Source organism: Ursus americanus, chromosome 3 (genome assembly GCF_024610735.1).
Source record: "Ursus americanus isolate L20-20 chromosome 3, mUrsAme1.1.p, whole genome shotgun sequence".
NCBI classification, from domain to species: Eukaryota; Metazoa; Chordata; class Mammalia; order Carnivora; family Ursidae; genus Ursus; species Ursus americanus.
Genome location: NC_142129.1, coordinates 40,237,866 through 40,258,223, shown reverse-complemented (window position 1 = coordinate 40,258,223; position 20,358 = coordinate 40,237,866). Strand labels below are relative to the sequence as shown.

Sequence of the window (20,358 nt, the reverse complement as noted above, 5' to 3'; positions counted from 1 at the left end):
GTTGCAAGGACTTCTAGTACTGTGTTGAATAACAGTGGTGAGAGTGGGCATCCTTGTCGTGTTCCTGATCTTAAGGGAAAGGCTTCCAGCTTTTCCCCATTGAGAATGATATTTGCTGTAGGCTTTTCATAGATGGTTTTTATGAGATTGAGGAATGTACCCTCTATCCCTACACTGTGAAGGGTTTTAATCAGGAAAGGATGCTGTATTTTGTCAAATGCTTTTTCTGTATCTATTGAGAGGATCATATGATTTTTGAATTTTTCTTTCTGGATAAAATCTAAGACACCGATCAATTTGCGAATGTTGAACCACGCTTGCATCCCAGGTATGAATCCCACTTGGTCATGATGGATAATCCTTTTAATGTACTATTGGATTCTATTAGCCAGGATCTTGTTGAGGATTTTGGCGTCCATATTCATTAGGGAAATCGGTCTGTAATTCTCCTTTTTGATGGGGTCTTTGCCTGGTTTGGGGATCAAGCTAATATTGGCTTCATAGAATGAGTTTGGTAGCTTTCCTTCTGTTTCTATTTTTTGAAATAGCTTTAGGAGAATAGGTATTATTTCTTCTTTGAATGTTTGGTAGAATTCCCCAGGAAAACCATCCGGGCCTGGAGTTTTGTTTTTTGGAAGGTTGTTTATCACTGACTCAATCTCTTCATAATTAATTAGCCTGTTTAAAAAATCAATTTCTTCCTGTTTCAGCCTTGGTAGTTTATAGGTTTCCAGGAAGGCCTCCATCTCTTCCAGATTGCTTAATTTATTGGCATAAAGCTGTTGATAAAAGTTTCTAATAATCCTTCCAATTTCATTGGTGTTGGTTGTGACTGGGAGAGAGAATTTCTAGCAGACTCCCCACTGAGTGCAGAGCCTGACATGGGGCTCGATCCCACAACCTTGAGATCACTATCTGAGCTGAAATCAAGAGACGGATGCTTTACCAACTGAGCCACACAGGCTCCCCAATAATATTGAGTTTTCTAATTTATGAATAAGTTATCTATTTCCATTTATTTATATCGTCAAAAAAATTTTTTCAGCAAGATATTGTTTTTGATATAGAGGTCTCACATGTCTTTTGCTAGGCCTGCACCGCCTACCACTGGATTTCTTTTATGTGAGAAATAATTTTCTCTCTTTTAAAATCACTGTTATTTCTTCACTCATAAGCAGCTGAACCTAATCCTAGAGATTTTTATACCCTCCAGCAGACTGTGAGTGTGTCTGTATTTTCTCATCTGTGACAACGGTGCTGTGAGCTGGGTCTTGAAGAATGAATAAGAGTATTCCAATCAGAGAAGGGTGTGCAGGATGAGGAGACAGCCTGGGGAAGGACATGGAGCTGTGAGAGGGCTAGGCCTGTGTTTTGGTTCAGTGTTCCTGCACTGTTCCTGCAAAAACCCCCTCAAAAATGCAGAGACTTGGAACAAGAAATGTATGATATCTCATGATTCTGTAGGTTGGCTGGGCTCCATGTTGTCTTGGCTGGGATTGCCTATTGGGCTACATCCAGCCAGTGGAGGACTAGGCTGGAAGTCCCAAGAAAGCCTCTCTCACACTCTGAGGTGTGGCTTCTCTCTTCCACATGGTGTCTCATCCCCCAGGGCTCTCATGGCAGCATAGCCTCAACTTCCCTTCAGTATGACTCTATGACCTAAGAGGTAAAGAGACATCTCGGTGTCCTGTGCTAAGCCTGGTGTGGAAGTTTCTCCTGCACCTCCAGGCCAGCTTCAAGGAGTGGGAATAGATGGTGTCTCTTCATGGAAGGAGCAGCATGCATATGCAGGGAGGGTAGCCATGGCTGGCAGCCATCTTTGGAGACCTACCCACTGTCCACGTTTTTAATGACAAGTTTCCTGTGGCTGGGATGTAGGATAAAAGAAGGGACAGGAAAGGAGGGAGCTTGCGGAGGCATGGGCTGTGTCAATTGAGGAGTTCTGGTTCTACTGTTTAGACAAAGCAGACACCAGCATGTGTGGTGGCCAAACTACACTCTGGTTGTTGAGACCATGAGAGCAAGCATTGACTGATTACTCAGCCATGTTGTATAAACATTGTCTTACTTAATAAAGGTGGTGTCACCTCATGGCTAGCAGTATGGAACCTGGAGCCAGAGGGCTTGGCTTCAAATTCTTGATTCATCATTTATTGGCTGTGCAAACTCCAGCAAGTTACTTAATTGTTCTCTGCCTCTGTTTAACTATAAAAGCAGATAATCATGGTGGACCTGCATTACACAGGTGTGTAAGGGTTAAGCGCAATTATATATGTCACTTAGGCCTCTGTAAGCATCAGTGCTTATTGCTAATGCTCACCATGGTGCTGGAAGCAGGTGTTACTGCCCCCATTTTGAAGAAAAAGTGACGGAGGCACCAGGGGCTTCCACAACATTCAAACCCAGATGAGTGCCTCCAAAGCCTGCTGCTTCATGCAGTCCCCACTCGTTGTGTTTCGATGTGTCTCTCAGCTCCAAAAGGCAGCAGGACAGAATTTTGTCCTTTCCACAAGAGTTGAATGAGCCTGGAGTCTCCACTTATTATTCTTCAAAAGCTCTCTGCTTTGCCAGCAGCCTCACTCCGCGTCCACACTCTGGCTGATATTTGCGGAACTGCAATGTGGGGGTCACTGTAAAAATACTAACACCTGGGGTTTTTCTGAGCCTCTGCAAAGTGTGCATCTCTGAAGACAGAGTCCTCAGGCAAGACTGAAAGTCTCTGGGGTCTGAAGCTGCCTTAAGCCTCGCCTGCCTCAGAAGCACTGGGTGCGCCCCTCCTGCCGGTCCTTCTGCTGCAGCTTACTGACCCAGGCTTTGTGAACCCCGAGTTACATTTGTAGTGCTCCGAGGCTGAAGAGGGTTCCCGTAAATGCTCTGTGTATTTAATTATAAACAAAGCAGCCAGCCAGGAGCCCAATGCCCAAAGAAATCCTCAGCAAGCCTCATTGTGTGCTCTTTATTTCTCCTCTGCATTTCTATCCATCCGAGAGCTTCAGAAGTGTAATCCTTCTTAACGACAGATTCGTGACGATGAAGCCATTATTTTTTGATACTGTGGTTTTAAGAAGTGACCCAGAAACAGCCTTTAAAAGCAACCTCTCCCCACCCTCTTTACCCCAAGCAAAGGACCAGATTAAAAGAGACCTAGTTTGTATGAATATTTATGCTAGAACCTCTGCCAGATCAGATTAGAGGAGTTCATCCTGCCGGGCAAACACGGATTCCATACTCAGATTTAATGAGAAACTGACATGTTAATAGCATATTGATGCATCCATTCGTCAGGAAATCCATAAAGCACAGTGAATGTGCCCTGGGGCTCTGGGCCCCGGAGAGGTGCTGCTTTTGTCATTTTAAGTTCGACCAGGAAAGCTGTTGTTGCAATGAGAAGGATTCCAAAGACACTGCCTCACAGAGAAGCTGCGGAGTGGGGATTCGAGTCTAGATATACCCGGGAAATTGCTCTCTTACACGCCAGTGAGGACGTGGTGCTTGCTCTCTTACATGCCAGTGAGGACGCGGTACAGATGCTAATTCCTCTAAGCAGCATCTCCCAAGGTGGTTCCATAGAGCGCGGTACCTACAGGGTGTTAATAGCTATCATACGGGGAAAAGTCTCTAGGTCATAAATGTGGGGTAAATGATGCGCTCAACAGACTTCTTCACTATAGAACTCCCACCCTGTGACTTTTCAGGAGGCAGAGAAATTATGGTGTGCTTCCAGCATTTTTGGACTGTGGGGTTCTTCCTTTGCAAGGCACCACACCCAAGAGCATACAACCTTTTGTGTCATGAATCCCTTTGCCAGGCTGGGGAAGCCTGGGGAATCCTTTTTCAGAATAACAATTTTAAATCCAAAAAATAAAACACATAGGATTACAAAGGAAACCAAATATCGCACTACTAACAATACTTTGAAATATCAAAAATGGGCATACATTAATACACGTGCTTCTTTACGTTTTTTTTTGTGTGTGTGTGTGTGTGCTTCTTTTATAATGGGTCTAATAACTATAGTTGTTTCAAAACATTTATGGCTATAAATGATATTTTAAGAAATGGCCAATCCCTGGGGCACCTTGGTGGCTCATTTGGTTAAACATCTGCTTTCAGCTCAGGTCATGATCCCAGGGTCTTGGGATGAGCCCCGCATCGGGCTCCCTGCTCAGTGGGGAGTCTGCTTCTCACTCTCTCCTGCCCCTCCTCCTACTTGTGCTCCCCCTCATCTCTCAAATAAATAAAATCTTTAAAAAAAATGGTCAATCCTCATTATTCAGGATTCTATATTTGTGAATTTGCCTACTTGCTAAATTTATTTGTAACCCCCAAATAAATACCCATGGCAATTTTGCAGTCATTTGAACAGGAAAAATTTCAGTCCCCTGACCTGTATGTTCCCACGTGAGGTTGAATAAGGCAGTGCTCTGTCTTCTTGTTTCAGCTTTTACACTGTAAATAAATATCCTTTTCATGGTATATTTGTTGTCATGTTTTGGGCAGTTTTATGCTTTTTGTTGGTGATTTCATTGTTTAAAATGCAAGTGCAGTGCTGAAGTGTCATCTGGGGTTCCTGCGAGAAGGCTGTGATGTGCCTTATAGAGAAAATAGATGTGTAGATAATCTCCATTTGGATGGGAGTTAAAGTGCTGTTGGCTATGAGTTCAAGGTTAATTAATCAACTATAAATTAAATAGGTGTCTTTAAACAAAAACCACACGTGAAACAAGGTTATGTATTGATTGGCTGAATGATAATGTCATGACCAGAGGCTTGCAGGAACGTAACCCTGTATGTCCCCTAGGAGCAATGGTTCAGTGTTTGCTAATTCAGTCTTCAAGATGACTTAATGGCACGTAAGTCCTATGAATAATGAGAATTGACTGTATCTGCAGCAAATGTAATGTGATATGTAAATATTTGTGACAAAAATACAGCTGTTTTGTTACCTACATTCATAATAAAAGGAAATACTGTTTTAGAGGGTCTTGAATACAATTTTTTCCCCATTCAAGTTCATAGGCATTTTTAATTCTGGGGGAGTAAGGTCCCCATGGGCTTTAGTTAAGAATCCCTTTTCTAGTGGGGTTAACTTGGTGAGAAAGTGGGGTGGGGAAGCAGTGCAGGTTTCTGGGGCTTAAGTCCTGCTAGGTTGTGTATCAGTACAAGTCACATATAAAGATTTTCAGCTGATCTGCTTTGGCTGGGGGCCCTGGAAATTTTTTTCACCAAGGCCTGAGCCCAGAAGGCTCTATCCCAAATGAAAAATGTCCAGGAGTGGTGGTGGGAAGAATAGAAGTTTTTAATAATTGTTCATATAGAAAATAAGGAGCTCTATTTCAATAGCCAAGGGCTAGATAGGTCTTTAATCTGAAAATAGGAGAAACCAATGACAACAGAGTGTTGGGTGTTTAGATGAAGATTACAGAAGAGCCCAAGCCTCCCCACGGAGGGTCTCTGGGAGGAAGGCATCTTCTCACTAATTGCTTTTCTTTCTTACCCGCTCAATTCACAAGTGTGCTCCAATGGCTAATTTAAATGTGTCAAAAAAGAGGCTTCTTTTTTTGTTTTTAAATAGTAAGAAATAATGAAGTGTGACTTGGAAGGCAACACTAATGTCTCATTCATTCATTCATTCACTCACTTACCAGTCAGTACTACTTACTGAGCACCTCTCATGGGCTGGCATTGTTGTAAGGCTGTGGATACAGGAGGGAACATGACTGGCCAGGTTCTTATCTCCTGGAGCATCTCTTCTGGTGCGTCTCATCAGGAAGCCACTGCAGGAATGGGGGAAGGAGATGGAGAGGGATGTGAGCCCACCTGGAAAAGTCCTTCACATGCCTCTCAGAGGCTAGCATTGAACACGCTATGATTCTGAAAACATGGAGGCTGAAGACAGGATCTCAAGAGGCACCAGTGCAGAAATACAACATAAAAGCTGTTCCCTGCAGCTATCTTGTAAATTCTGGACACTTGGAAGTTATGAGAAGTACATAAAGCAACTTACAGGGACAGAACATCCCTAAGCCAGAGAGAAAGATGTGGTTGAATCTCAAAGAAAGAACGTGTCTGGATTGGTGTGGAGTATAAAGATGGAGGCAGAAGTGGACTCGCCTCACCCAGAGGCTCCTGACCCCAGGGTGAGGGCCTGGCCTCGGACTCCAGTTCTTGAGGAGACAATAGCGGTATTTAGTACTTACTTTGTGCAGTATTGGTGCTTCATTAAAAAAAAAAAAATGAGATGGGAGCGCCATCCTCTCCTACCCTTTGATTTTGGGATGCCATGCCCCAGGAGTGAGGTCAGGGCTCAGGATGAAGGCACGTCTCTCTCCCCATCTGAACCTGTTCAAGTGACAAAGGGGAAATATGGTACTGGTGAAACTATTCCCTAAGGTGGGGGCTTCTGTTCCTAAGAGAATTTGACAGGAAAAAGTGGCAGGGACAGAGATGACTTCTAGGGTGGGAGAAAGGATGTGGTTGGTCTCAGAACAATTCAGTCTGGGAACTTCTTCCCTGTACTTTCTGCATCTCCCTATATACTCCACACTTTTAAAACAACTCTAGTCCTTCAGGGCCTTCTGGAAAATGATTAGACCTAAAATGAATTCTCTATCCCCTCCAACAACGAGACTGCAAAAGCAATACGAGATTATCAGCTTCACAAGTAGTCTGGGAAGTAGAAATTAGAATAGTGATAAAGTAACTTGAAAGCATCTTAAACAGAGTGAGGATTAAATAGAATTCTTTCTAAAGGAATACAAAATTTTAGTGCAGTGTTCTCTGGGTATATCTTGAGACTAAATGATCAAGATTTCAGATTAAAAAAAAAGATGAAAAAACACAACACTACAACAAGTATTAGTATTTTGGTGCTTAAACATAACATGAGATGTTGGAACACCAAAACCAGAAATGTACTTACCAAGACCCTGTTAGTGGACACATCCCTCAGGAGGAGACAGATATACCAGATTTCCATAGTCCCACACCTCCATACCTCGTATTCTCCAATTTACTCTCCTCATTTGTATTTCCTGCTGGAAACAAGCAGCTTCCTGATGGCATGTTGGCCCCCTGTTGATCCACCTCTCCAGGACATGTCCTGGTTGTGCTGAACCAAGGGTTCTGTCCAGGTGACAGAAATTAGTGGGTTGACAACATTTTAAGTGTTTTGGCCCCTAAAACGGAGCTCACACACCATCTCGCAAATTAATTTTGTGAGCCAAGGTAGACTGACCATAAGTCTAAAAAAGATTAAGTTTAGGGTCCCTTCCAAAGCCTTGGAAGGGGTCCAAGCAATACATTCACATGGTCACACGCTTTCTAAAATTTGCAAAAGTAGGATATTTTAAACACAATTGCTTCTTCTCTGTGTACTTTATTTTCTATCTGGTGGCTGTGGGCTAGCCGTGGGAATTCTGGGGCAGTTGAAGTGGAGATCCATTTAAGGTGGGTTTATGTTGAAATATTTATGTAGTTTGCAGTCATTTCTGTGCACAGCTGGGTGACCGCTAGCCATCCAGGTATAGGAAGGGCTTCTAGATATGCTCCTACTGCTCATCAGCATGGTTACAAGGGTTTAGGGCCAATGGGCAGATCACAGAATGAAAGTATCCTACAGCTCCCGGCATGGGAAGTGGTGGATCACAGAGGAGAAACAAGGTGTAAATGCATGAAGCCAGAAGCTGGTCCATGGCAGTGGACGGTGTACAGTGAGTGGGACGTTTAGTTTGCATTGGTGCCTAGTTGAAACAGAAGTATCTTCATATCAGGAATATATTCAGTAATAAAGCATACACAATTATGAACACACCATCATTTTAATGTTGTCTTTATTGAGACAAAGACTTAGGTGCAGGTGGTTTATTTGGGAAGCATCCCAGAGGGCAGGAATGAGGGGGCAAGGAGAGTGACACAGAGTAGAAGGAAGCACCATCTAAGGCATCGTTGCCATGAACGAAGGGGCTGATTCTGCCTCTGAGAAGCACACTGAATGCCTCCCCAAACTGACCATGAAAGCAAGAGGCTGGTGCATTTATTCACCGGCTCCTGGGTTGCCTGGGGTGGAACTGCCCCACACCTCTGGGCTGTGTCAAGCAAGCTTCTGAGGGCAGAATGTAGGAAGATGTGCCTATGTGAAGTGGGGTGCTGGCAGTGCGATGTGGGTCTGGGCATATACCCACTGGCCCCCAAAATCCATGGCTGTGTCAGAGATGGGCAAGGGAAGTGACACACCAACGAGAATGGTGTGCGATAGAATTTACCAGAATTCCCAGGCTTACACGCACACAAAATGTTAACAGTACTCCAAATAGGGAGTGTGTCTCTTATAGCTCTCACTCAAAAGAGATTTGATAGAGGTCCTCCCAATTTGACAACAATTCTAAAAATTTACATGACTTTACCAATGAGTTATGCAACTGAAAGAAACTCTTCTAAATTATCAATAAAAAGCAACACGTTTTACTTTTCTGTCCTTTCTGTAGACCCTGATATCACCAAATCATTGTTATAGGAAAAGCTGATGAGACTATGCAGCTGAAGAATGTAAGAAAACCTTTAAAACAAAGAAAAATTGTCATTTTTTCAATCGTCTGGATTTTGTGGGGCTTATGCTATTTGTCAACTTAAAAAAAAATTGCCATTTGTTGTGATTTCTTTTCTCGTTCTAAATAAACATCCAAGTTTGTACCTAATTTTGTGTTTATAGTTCTGTGTTCTCTTGTGAGAGCTCTTGGCAGCCAGCCAGCAGCCTTCCTAGGGGCAGCCCCAGCCTGCTGGCCATCCGAAAGCAGCAGCACCGGAGTGAGGCTCAGTCCTGGCGCACCAACACCCTGGGTAAGATCCGAGCATTGCTGGACTTCTAATTTGATTTTAGAACAATAAGCTGTTAAAGGGCACCGATACTCTCTCTTGCTTGGAATGGCATCCAAAACACTTTATTAAAGTGACTTGAGGGACAAATGGAGGGAACTGCTCCCCGAAACACTCCGAATCATGCTGTCATTTAGATAGACTCCAAAATGAGAGAAAAGCACTTTGCCAAGTTGCTGCTAAAGAGGGTTCTATGTGCCTGCAAAATGGCAGCCCCATAACCGTTTGTTGGATGAATTTACCCAAGTTCTTGCCTCCCTGAGCTTTCCAGGAGTGCACATCCTGAAGGCGCTCAGTGGCCCCCTTGGTCTCCAAACACCTGTTCAATCTGAGAGTTGAATGGATTCTCCTTTCCCAGAACCTGGGGCCACTGGAGCTGCACCTTCTTCCAGAAGCGATCTGCCAACAGCAGTGAAGCCACCTGCAAGAGAGAACCCAAAGGAGGAATAAAAGGAAAATTAAAACAAAGTAAAGAGTTTAATAGCAGGATTTACTGCATTCTTTGTGTGGTCGGCAGACTCTAGAAGGGTCCCCCATGATTCCTCGCTTTGTCTTTGTAGAATCCTCTTCCCTTGCTGTGGGTGGGAGCTCGCACTTGGTTCTAATCAATGGAATATGGTGAAGGTAAAATGATGTCACTTCAGTGACTATGTAACATTATCTCACACTCTGCTTTACTGGCAGTCTTCTTGGGAGACTCTTTTTGTGGGATGCATGAAGGAAGAAAGCTTGTCAGGAAGCCTGCACAGCAAGGGGCTAACACCCGCAAGAAGCTGGGTGCTCAGTCCTACAACCACAAGGAAATGAACTCTACCAACAACTTAAGTGAACTTGAAAGCAATTCTTCCCCAGTTGGGTCTCTGGATGAGGATATGGCCTGGATGACACACCCGGATTTTTGCCTTGTGAGACCCTAAGTAGACGCCCCAGTTAAACTGTGCCAGCACTCTGCCCACAGAAACTGCAAGCTCGGTATTGTTTTGAGCTGCTCATTCTGAGGTGGTTTTTCTATTTAGTAACAGACAGCAAATGCACATTTTCATTTATCTGTGGAGAGCTAACATCTACTGCAGGCCTAGGGCTTAGGTTTTGGAGATGAACTGGATGAGTCTTTCCTTCAAGAAACTCCAGACATGCAAAACGACACCACCAAACCCACAGGGCCGTCTGTGGGAGGCTGGAAGGGTTGGAGGTGCCGACTCTGCTGGGTGGAGGAAGCGACACCTCCTCCCTAAAGAGGGTGATGGCTGAGCTGAGTTTTCAAGGGGGAGTTCATCCGGATGAATGATGTGGGAAACCGCACCCAGTGGAGGACCCAGGCTGTGCAAAGGCACAGAGGTGTGGAAGAGAATGGCATGGTGGGAAACCAAGGGCTCCTGGGAAACGAGGATGCAGAGTAACTGGGTTGAAGGGTGCTGTAAGCATGAAGGGTGTGGCTTGGGTGCCAGGGTGAGGAATCATTGGCTTGATGCACAAAAGGCCTGTGTCTGGCTTTCCCAGCTTAACGCCCACTCTCTGGTTGCTTGGTTTTACAGTAGGTTTCCCTTTATTTGTGGGGCTTACAGGATCCATTCTTGGTTGTCTAATCCTCTGGCTTGTCATTAACGTGCCTTTGATGAGGACTCTTTCTCTGCAGATAATGCCCTTATTTAGCAAATGGGGCCTGGCCAGACTTCCAGGCCCTAACTTGGCTACATCTGCAAAGGGAATGCTGAAAGAGAAATGTGATTGCTGAAGGCCTTTCGGGGGGGGAACACACTGTTCAGAGCAGGTGCTCGGGGATGTCCCTAACCTTATTCAGAAGCATATGGACATTGTCTCCAAAGGGCAGGTCTTGTTCACCATTCCAACAGGCAGTGCTGCCAGGTCCCTGTGTGATGTTGGGCAGCCCCCTTCTACTCTCTGGGCTGCAATTCTCTCACTTGCAAAATGAGTGGGCTAGAATATATGGTTTAAAGACCTTGGGGCACCTGGGTGGCTCAGTCGCTTAAGCGTCTGCCTTCAGCTCAGGTCATAATCCTGGAGTCCCAGGATCGAGTCCCACATTGGGCTCCCCAGTCAGCAGGGAGTCTGCTTCTCCCTCTGACCCTCCCCCCTCTCTTGCTCTCTCTCTCTCTCTCTCACTCTCTGTCTCTCAAATAAATAAATAAAATCTTAAAAAAAAATAGAGAGCTTTCTGGGTCTAAATTGTGTGTAAGGTTTTAGCAGCTGTTAGAAAAAACTAGAACTGGTTTAGTTGCTACATTAATTACCCCCAGTATTTCAATATATTCCTGAGCCTTTTGAGGTGGACCCCAAATTCTATGTATCCAACAATGTAATCTTGATTATATCCATGTGGTACCTAACAGAAACACACCACCCCTACCCCTACCACAAACGTGCATATCCCCAATACCACACCCCCCAACACCACACACGTCACATCACACCACGCATACCATATCCACCCTCTCCCAATCACACACACACACACACACACACACACACACACACACACACACGCCTACACCCATACCCCACCTCCTCCCTCGGCCACCCCCCCTTCCAGGCTAACTATCAAGCCAGCAGGTTTCCAGGAAGGGGCTGCTCCTGTCTCTAGGACACCAAGCAATCAGTGTCTTGGAAGACAGAAGACTGGTCTTGTGGCTGTTTTTCCTGCTATTTCTCAACAAAGGAGGCTGCTGCCAGGTCTGTGGAAAATTACTGGTTCTTCTGTTTTGTTTTCTGCATTTCTACTTGGTACACCTAAGCTGCCTTCCTAACAATTATGTGAAACCAAGACGTTTGTGGTTATTTATTTCCCAATCTAAATTAATAAAGGAGGAGATGGGGTGAGGATAAGAAGAGGAAAGTTAAAAGGAAGGAGCTCAGCTTTGTGCATGAGGTAACTGGTTTGAAAGCAATTAGCTGGTTGTCACTCTAATGGAGATGAAAATATTTATGAGTGTGCACTGCTAATACATCAGGTCTAAAGCGAGAATGGCATGGTTATTATTAAACTAGAGACTTATGGTAAAATGACCCACTCTAGTCACTCGCTCATGTGACAAACATTTACTGAACATCTACTGTGGGCTTCTCTTACAACCAACCTCCTGTTGCAACTCCCATGACGCACCAGGCAAGGCCCCGCCACCCTTCCCCTCATTACTCCGGGTTAGCTATTCCCTGAACAGGAATATTCTTTTATGCTTCCCTGGTCGTAGTTTAACATAGTAAAGCAATCCCTACTCATCTGAGAAAAATTTGAAAAGGCAATTTAGCCAAAAGAGAAAACAATAAGTGAAAGTCATCTGTAATTATAACAGAGGTAGCCCACGTTAACACTGGGTGTAGAGCCTTGCACGTGCACACACATGCGCGCGCACGCACAAATTGGATCCTTGCGTAAATATCATTTTATAGTCCACTCTTTCTGAGGATAATTCACACACAGTGGAATTAACTTCTTGTGATAAGCAGCTTCGCCAGTGTTGACAAATGCATACAGTTGAGTAATCGCCCCCACAATCTGTAATCCGCTTTTATTTACTTTGCTCTATATTACAAACATATTTCTGTGTCACTAAAGGTAGATCTATATCATGGTTTTTATTCCGTGCACGGTATTCCATCAGATGGGCGCAAGCTAATTTATTTCACCAGCGGAGACTTTTGTCACACGTCTCCCGCACGTTTGTCCTCAGGACAGGGGAACAGAGACAGTGCCCACGGAAGGGGTTCGTAGGCTGCGTGGCTCACCTACCCTACCACACACACGCGTGAGTGGACGTCCGGCCCAGCAGAATGCTGGGGAATAGGAGGTTCTGGTTCAGTGAGACTTTCTGGTTAACGGAGTCAGGCCCGAAAGAGTCTCTCCCTTGGTGGACGGGGCTGCCTGCGAGCTCCGGCAGGGCCCAGCTGCGGTGAGTGCAGACAGCTTCCGTCGGGGTGGCGCTGCTCTCCCGCAGAACCCACTCCAGAGTCCGGCAGGTGGGCCTCTTCCTCGGGCTACCCTCTGAGGAGCCCTGGTGCTTTTTCGCAGGCACTCCTGCAGCCCCAGTGCTTTTGTGGAATATGCCACCCACCTGTCTGCCTGCTGCTGGTGCTGAGAAGCGCTCACAGTGCCCAAATCACATGATGGTCCCTGGTCCACTGTAAAGTTTCCTCTTTGAAATTCTCCGCGAAGGGGCAACAAAGCAGGGGGATTTAATACCCTGCTGTCTTAGGTGGGTCCGGCAAAACAGATCTTTCAGTGTTGATGTGCAGTCCCAGAATCCCCCAGGATCGAGGCATGAGTCTAGGGGGAGGGGAAGGGTAGGAATCTGGTGCAGTTTCTGGTAAGAGCCACCATATGGCTTCTAGACTCTCTCCCTTATGATGACAGTTTTTAAAAGGAGCCACACTTCTTTGCCTAACCATATTTGGACTTATGCTGAGCCCCTCTCCAGGACAGCGCCTGGTCCTCCCCGTAAGTACACGCCATTGGGTTCACCCCACACGTTCCTGAGACACCTCTGGACACCGTGCAAGCCCAGCAGGGTCACAGCCGCACACAATCCCCCTTCACATTCCTACTTCATAAACTAATTTTATGTATTTTGCTACAAAAATAGAATTCATTAGTAAGACAACTATAAAATCAAACCCTAAACAGTAACTACCTTTTTATAATATTAAAAAAAAAATAAATGCAATTCAAAGCAAGATTGCATAGATTTCACCAAAAACTTATCATCCCTGATCCCTTTTAAGTTGAACCCTTGCTAAATTTAACTCTGGGGTTTTATGAGACCAAAGTTAAAAATATACTGTGAATTTATTTTTCCTATAGGAAGAACATTTCTGGGCTATCTTGGTAAGATTGCTTTTAAACGCCTGCAGGGAAGCCCTTACCACAGGGAAGGCATAGCTCTGCTTCTCTGGGCTCTCAATTTGCCCAGAAACATGGTCTATTGGACCCAATTAATTTTATTTTATTTTTATTCTGAGAGAGCGAGAGAGAGAGAGCGCGAGCATGCATGCGTGAGCAAGCAGGGGGACGGGCAGAGGGAGAGGGGGAAAGAGAATCTTAAGCAGCCTCCACACCCAGTGCAGAGGCTGACATGGGACTCCATCCCACGACCCTGAGATCACAACTCTAGCCGAAATCAAGAGTCAGACGCTCAACCGACTGAGCCACCCAAGCATCCCTGTCCCAATTAATTTTAAATTTGTAAACCAACAACATGCCAACGGTGTAAGAGGTATTTAAACATTTACATCTATGGGAAAATGTAAATTTCCAGCTCTAGCCTCTCTGTGCTGACTCAGTGTGTCATTCCAGAGCCACTGTTGCTAGCTGGCTTTATGTATAGAGCAAACTGAACAGACAGGGTCCCTGATGCATGGGCAGGACCAGCCTAAAGTGTTTGAAGGTTCCCCAGCCCAGAAGGCCCTGCTCTCCACCCTCCCCACTGCCAGCATCGTTTCCCTCTTTGAGGGACTCCACAAGTCCACTCAGGACCGTGGGTTCCCAGGGGCTCACATGCTGAGAGCAACAAAGACCTGAAGGCTGTTAACATTTAACAACCAATTATACACATAATACATATTAAAGCCATATATATATATATATATATATATATATATATATATATATATATATATATAGTGTAAAACCAATCCACTGATTAGTATCTTATGTCTGCCTCCAGCAACGTACAAGGTTCAGGGCTCAAGAGAAAGTAGGGGAGTTGATGTCATGGAAAATTCATTGCTTGCAGGAAGAGTTTCAGGAGGATGGTTTGAGCTGCTACTGGCATCGTGAGAGGAGAGGAGGTGGTCTTGCAGAGAGCTCTGCTGGGCAAAGCTGCTACGGCAGGACGTGTCAGGGAGGCTTAGCTGGGTGGTCTCAGAGTAGCCAAGGATGCTGGACTTGATGTACGTCTGTGGCTCTTCCAACATTTTCTGTTTACTATTGTCTGGTTCTAGGCCCAGAGATCTTTTAAGTACCTCTTCAGAGACTTAGCTTTGCAGAGATTTTAAAAAGTGAGTATTTGAATTGGTAGAATTGCTGTGGCTTCCATAGGCCACAAATCTGGGTTGTGGGTCTTGGCCATATAATTTCTTTTATAAGTCAAACTTTCTCTGCATTTGGTCAGCTGTTCTCCCGTCTCTACTATGCCTGCTCTTACTGGAGGCATCAAACGGTCTCCTGGGTCTCCTCTCCAATGAGTCCTTCTCTGATGGGCAATGGTCATAATTTGACCCCGTGGGCCAATCTCATTTCTGCAAGTGTCTCCAGTTCTCAACTAGATACTGATGATTTCCAAACCTGTGTCTCCAGGCCAGGCCCCTCTCCTGAGATCAGAACCCATCAATTTGATCTAATGGTGATTAGATATCTGGATATTGTGCAGCCACCCCAAATTCAGAATGCCCAAATCTGCCCCTTCCTCTTCGGGGTTCCTTGCCTTGCTATTTTTCACTTCTGTTCATCCAGATGCCCAGTCCTGTGAGTCATCTCCTTCCCGCCCACCAAATGCCATCAACTGTCAAGTCCGGCATTATAACCTAGTTTCCCCCCTCCCACTGGAGAAGATATTTCTTAACATTTCGGTTCTACACTTGGGGAGTGGGATGCAAAAGTAAAGCAGTTGTCAGTCTATACTAAGATTTTTTTCTACACCTGGTTATTTTCCATTAAAATATAAGCAAAGTGTTTAGATGATAGATATAATTTGGTTAAAAAATTAAGATGTATCAATCATAAATTTGAACTGTTCAACACAACTCATGTTTATACTTAATTAAACCTGTCTTCCTAAGAAAATTGGAGCAATTGAATCGACACTCCCACCACTTCTCTTGTAGGATTTTAGAAAGAAATAGGCCAATAGGATAAAGCCTCTCCCCCCTTGGTGGTTAAGGGCCAGTGCCAACTGTTTTTGCCCAGATGAACAGGAATTGGTGGGAGGGCATGTGAACACGGCCTGAGCCTACTCCTTTAGTTGGTATTATGTTTGTGCCATTGGCATGAGGTCCTTAGACCAACCTTGCTCATCTGGCTCTTTTAAGATGGAAAAGATGTGGACTCCCATGGCTCACTATGTTTTGTGGACCATTTGCTTATGTGTGTGTGTGTGTGTGTGTGTGTGTGTGTGTGTGTGTATACGCATGTGTGGCAGTTTTAAGTTACTAGTTTTTAAAGTAATAACATAAGGTTCTAAAAGGATCCATCAGCACTGCCTCTGCCGTAAGGTGCGTTGTCTGGAGGGGAGTTCGCAGGTATGCTGAGACTCCTCTTCAAGGTTCTATGTCAGGATGTGCTCATGTGCTCACATCTGTAGCTCCCACCCAGACCCTTTCCTGAGCTCCAGGCTTGTATGTCATCTGCTAAAGAGACACTCCCATTTTGGATGTCCTGCAGGCTCCTTCAATCCAAGGTATGCCAAACTCCTCCTCAAACCACCCCGTCCTCTGCCTTCCTCACCTCTGTGAGCAACAGAATCATCTACCTGATTTCCCAAGTCATGAAAGAAGTGTCATGCTTAGCACCTCTTTCTCTTTCACGCTCACGTCCAATAAATGGCCACGTTCTGTTGATTCAGCTGTGTGAATCTGTCCAATGCACACCCTTCTCTCTCCGCCCCCTGCCCCGGGCCATCACCTCTGACACACAGAAGCATCCTCCAGACAGTCTCCCTGCCTCTAGGATGGTCCCCCCACACCATTCTCCAGCTGCTACCACGAGTCTTGTCATTTTTCTTTCTTGCTTGAAAACCTTCAGTGGCTCCTCCTCCCCCACAGGTAAAAGGTCAAACTCCGTGCAGACCTTCTGTGATGTGGTCCTTGAGCGAGTACTCCTGGTCCCTGTCTCTCGACCCCACGCCCACACGGTATGACCTGGCTGCACTGCGGCTCTTTTATGTCCTCCAGCAGGCCCCACGGGCTTGTTTTCTCTTGTTTTTTCGCACTCAGGTCTTGGCCCGCGCAGTTTCCCCCGCTCGGAGCACTTTGTGTAGCCCCTCCCTTGTCCCCTGTACTTGATTAGCTCCTACTCTTATGTATAAGTGAGCCCCTCTGAAAGCTTTTCCAAACGCGCTCTCTCCCATCCCATCCCCCATAGTGCTCCCAACGGCCCGTGCTCACACGACTGGAGGCATCGATCGCTTTATATTTAATTATCTATTCACTGGTCGTTCTTCCCCTCTAGACTATAATCTCCTTAGATGGCAGGGGCAGCTTCTTGTTCAGTATTGAATTCTCACTGTGTTAGGCACTCAATAAACAGTTTTGGACTGTTGCAGTCTGGACTGCAAGTTGCAGTCTGGACTCTAGCTCAATATATACGATAACTAGGCAGGTTTTGCGCATGGCTACCCATTGCCGCTCACTTTGGATGTGACTCCACCATGCCATCCTCTACGACCAGCATGGGAAAAATCTCCCAGGAATAACATAGGATTATGGCCCACACCGATTTTCAGCTTTTTAATTTTTAATTAATTAGTTCATTCATTTTAAGTCGGCTCCATGCCCAATGTGGGACTTGAACTCATGACCCTGAGATCAAGAGTGGCATCTTGTACCTGACTGAGCCTGCCAGGTGCTGCCCCCCGCCTCCTGATTTTCAGCTTTCGACCCTGTTCTCAATAATCCATTATAGGCAAAGCTGTCTGAGTGCAAGATAGAGCCCTAATGTGACAGACTTTGAATCCTAATATTATTTTAAGTGTCGGGGACAGGATGGTCTTTTGGTGGAGCAGACAAATATGTCCCAAAGGATAAAACAAAGCTATTTTTGACCCTCTCCTTTTTAGTTTGTTCCTAATAAACTCCTTCTCTGACCATTTCTTCCTATCCACAATTCTCTCTAGAATCAGAAAGGTAAAACTCTGTGATATGCAGGAATGACAAAAACCACTACCTAATTATTGCCAGAAAGAAGGTCTCCATATTAAAAACCATTCTAAGACAAAAGTCATCATTCAGCAGGGAGCAGATTCTAATATTTAACCAGCTTCCAGCCAATAATTCTGTTGGATCAGCTAATCCACACAATACACAGGAAAGTTAGATAATCTGAGATGCATTACTCAGATTTATTTTTTCAGTTGTTTAAAACAGGAAGATGGGCATGTGATGCTCACTTTCAATTTACCCAGCATTTATGGGACTCCACTGTTTATTCATTCGTAGATAGAGTGGCACTCTTTTCTGTTTCCTTTGAGACAGTTCTTAGCCCTGCCCGCAGGTACTCGGCGAGCCTACAGCTTGAGGGAATGTGGACTGCCCATTCCATTCAGGCTCCCAAGGGGACGGTCAGCCCTCCCTCTGGCCTGGCTGACCACTGAGACCAGGGCCATGGGGAAAGCACACCAGGACTGCTTCTCTGGTTTAGGGCCTTGTCACTGCCACATTGTCCTTACCAAAGGCTAGGCCAGAAAGACTAGAGTTGCAAAGAATGGCTAGTTTTCAAAATTTGAAAAGTGGCAGAACTACTCCCGTACTTCTTCTTTTCTTTTTTTTTTAATGAAGAAACATCCCAAGTAGGTCCAATATGTATGACAGATAAAAGCAGAGCTTCCCTAGTTGAAGTTAGGATAATGGATAGGGTGAGGGTAGGACAGAACAGAGTCCTACCCTCCAGTTCCCCTTGCTCTGTGAAGAGGCCAGAGTAGAACTACTTTCCAGAATTGTACCTTGGAGTCTTAGATAAGAAACAGCACTTACTGCAGGATATTGCTAAGAACACTGTTTTCCTCTCATTGAGTGTCCTTTCTGGAAAGATCCATAGAAGAAATTTCTCATAGGTCTCTCTTCCAAGAATCCTTGTGATTTTTTTTGAGTATTTATTATCATTTTTTATGGAGGCCATGACGTATGCCCTTTTTACGTCAGCCCCTAGAAAACAGAGCTGATGTTGTAGGCTCTCGCTGGCAGTTTCTAGGACTACCCTGTGCACATTATATGAACTGTAGACACTAAGTTAGGAAGCCAGGCATCATTTCTATCTCACTTGCCTTTTACTCTAATTTTCAGTTTGTTTTTATTGAATCTTCTATCTTAGACATGTGAGTACATCTTTCTGGAATAAAAGGGGACAAAAACAAACATATGGATCCATAACTATATTTTACAAAGAACCTTAACAGGTAGCCTTCAGCAACCGCGTGGGACTGCACTTACTTCATTGGGGTGGAATCCATCGACGGGTTCAATGAGCTGCCAGGGCTGCCCGCCTCTCTTCCGCCACTCCTCGATAACTGCGGGGCACACACACACAGAGGGTTAGCGACACGCTTCTCTAAGTGACGGTCCATGCTGGAGAGCAAGGACCATGTAGACAAGGTCAGAGCTGCCCCGGGGCCTGCCTGGCTGGTGCTTACTTGGTCGAGGCTGCTCTGGGCTATTATCCCGGGCCGGAGGCTGTCTGAACAGGAATGACCTTCCTATTGTATGGTCTTTTCTTTTTTTTCTTTTTAATTTTCTAACTCAGGAAGAAAATGTGTGAGGCTGTTGGGTGAATGTGGTTTGTGCAGGGAGGAGGGTGGTGGGAAAAGGTGAGCTCTGAACTATTCAACACCAATGTAAAATCATCTCATTTCTCAGTGGGAGAGTATTGCGGGGGGGGGGGGGGAGAATGAAACATTTTGTTACCATCTCTATGTGGGCTGCCATTTCCAGATACTGCCTGCATATGTCAAGCCGTCACCATTAAAAATCATACAGTTTCTCAGAAATATGATTACATAAAATTATCTCAACATCACGTTTGGAGTATGGCTACAGAGGAAATACGATGAGCCCCAAAGTGATGAAAAGCAATAAAACTGCCCTTCAATAGGACTGTCAGTTGCTCTAAGGCAACGGCACCATTAACTCTATACTGTGATGTTATATAGTCAGGAAGAACTCCTCTGGGGAATTTCAAAATCCCTAGAGAGCCTCCAGAGGGAAAGATTTGAAACTGGCTGCTCCCAGCGTCACTCCTGCCCTCACTTCCTTGGTGTCCGGAGACGGAAGCAGGCACAGCAGCGATTTTCAAGTTCTTCTCTCTTCACCCCACAAAGACTCAAGAGCAGGGATGTGTGCCTTCTTGGTTCCCCCCATCTCGCCTCAAAGTAAGGAATGTAAATGCTACCGGAGGCTTTGATTGTACAAGGGAAGCCGGTCCCAGAGCTGAACCAGTACGATGCTGCTTTTGTAATTAGTCCTACCACCACAGCGTGCCACCCCTGCTTGCTACCCGATCCTAGTTCCCTGAGGGACTGCAAATACTGCTGCCCTTCCCAGAGCTCAGGGAAAAAACTCCTACTGGTCATACACACAGGATCACCAATTCCTGTTGGCTTCTTCTGCAAAATGGCTGCCACTGAGCCACTGCTTCATATTTAGCATCTGGGTGTTACTGGGAGTCAGTGATAACATATTCCTTCCTGCCAGGAAACGTGTTTCTGCTGCTGCACAAATCCCTCTCCCCCCTCACTACAAGGGAGTCCAGTCTTTAGAAGAACT

General features: G+C 45.3%; 1 protein-coding gene across 3 annotated transcripts in view; it reads right to left on the bottom strand.

Moving 5' to 3' along the window:
* Window positions 1–8,923: 8,923 nt before the first annotated feature.
* The window catches only part of AOAH (acyloxyacyl hydrolase), a 250,760-nt gene continuing 239,325 nt past the window's right edge, over window positions 8,924–20,358 (bottom strand). For all 3 annotated transcript variants that reach the window (XM_045792859.2, XM_045792860.2, XM_087860902.1), the window contains 2 exons: window positions 19,030–19,106; window positions 8,924–9,295 (listed from right to left, as the gene is read on the bottom strand). In XM_045792859.2, coding sequence (XP_045648815.1) covers window positions 9,167–9,295; window positions 19,030–19,106 — 206 coding nt within the window. In that variant the 3' untranslated portion in view covers window positions 8,924–9,166. The remainder of the gene's footprint in view (window positions 9,296–19,029; window positions 19,107–20,358) is intronic.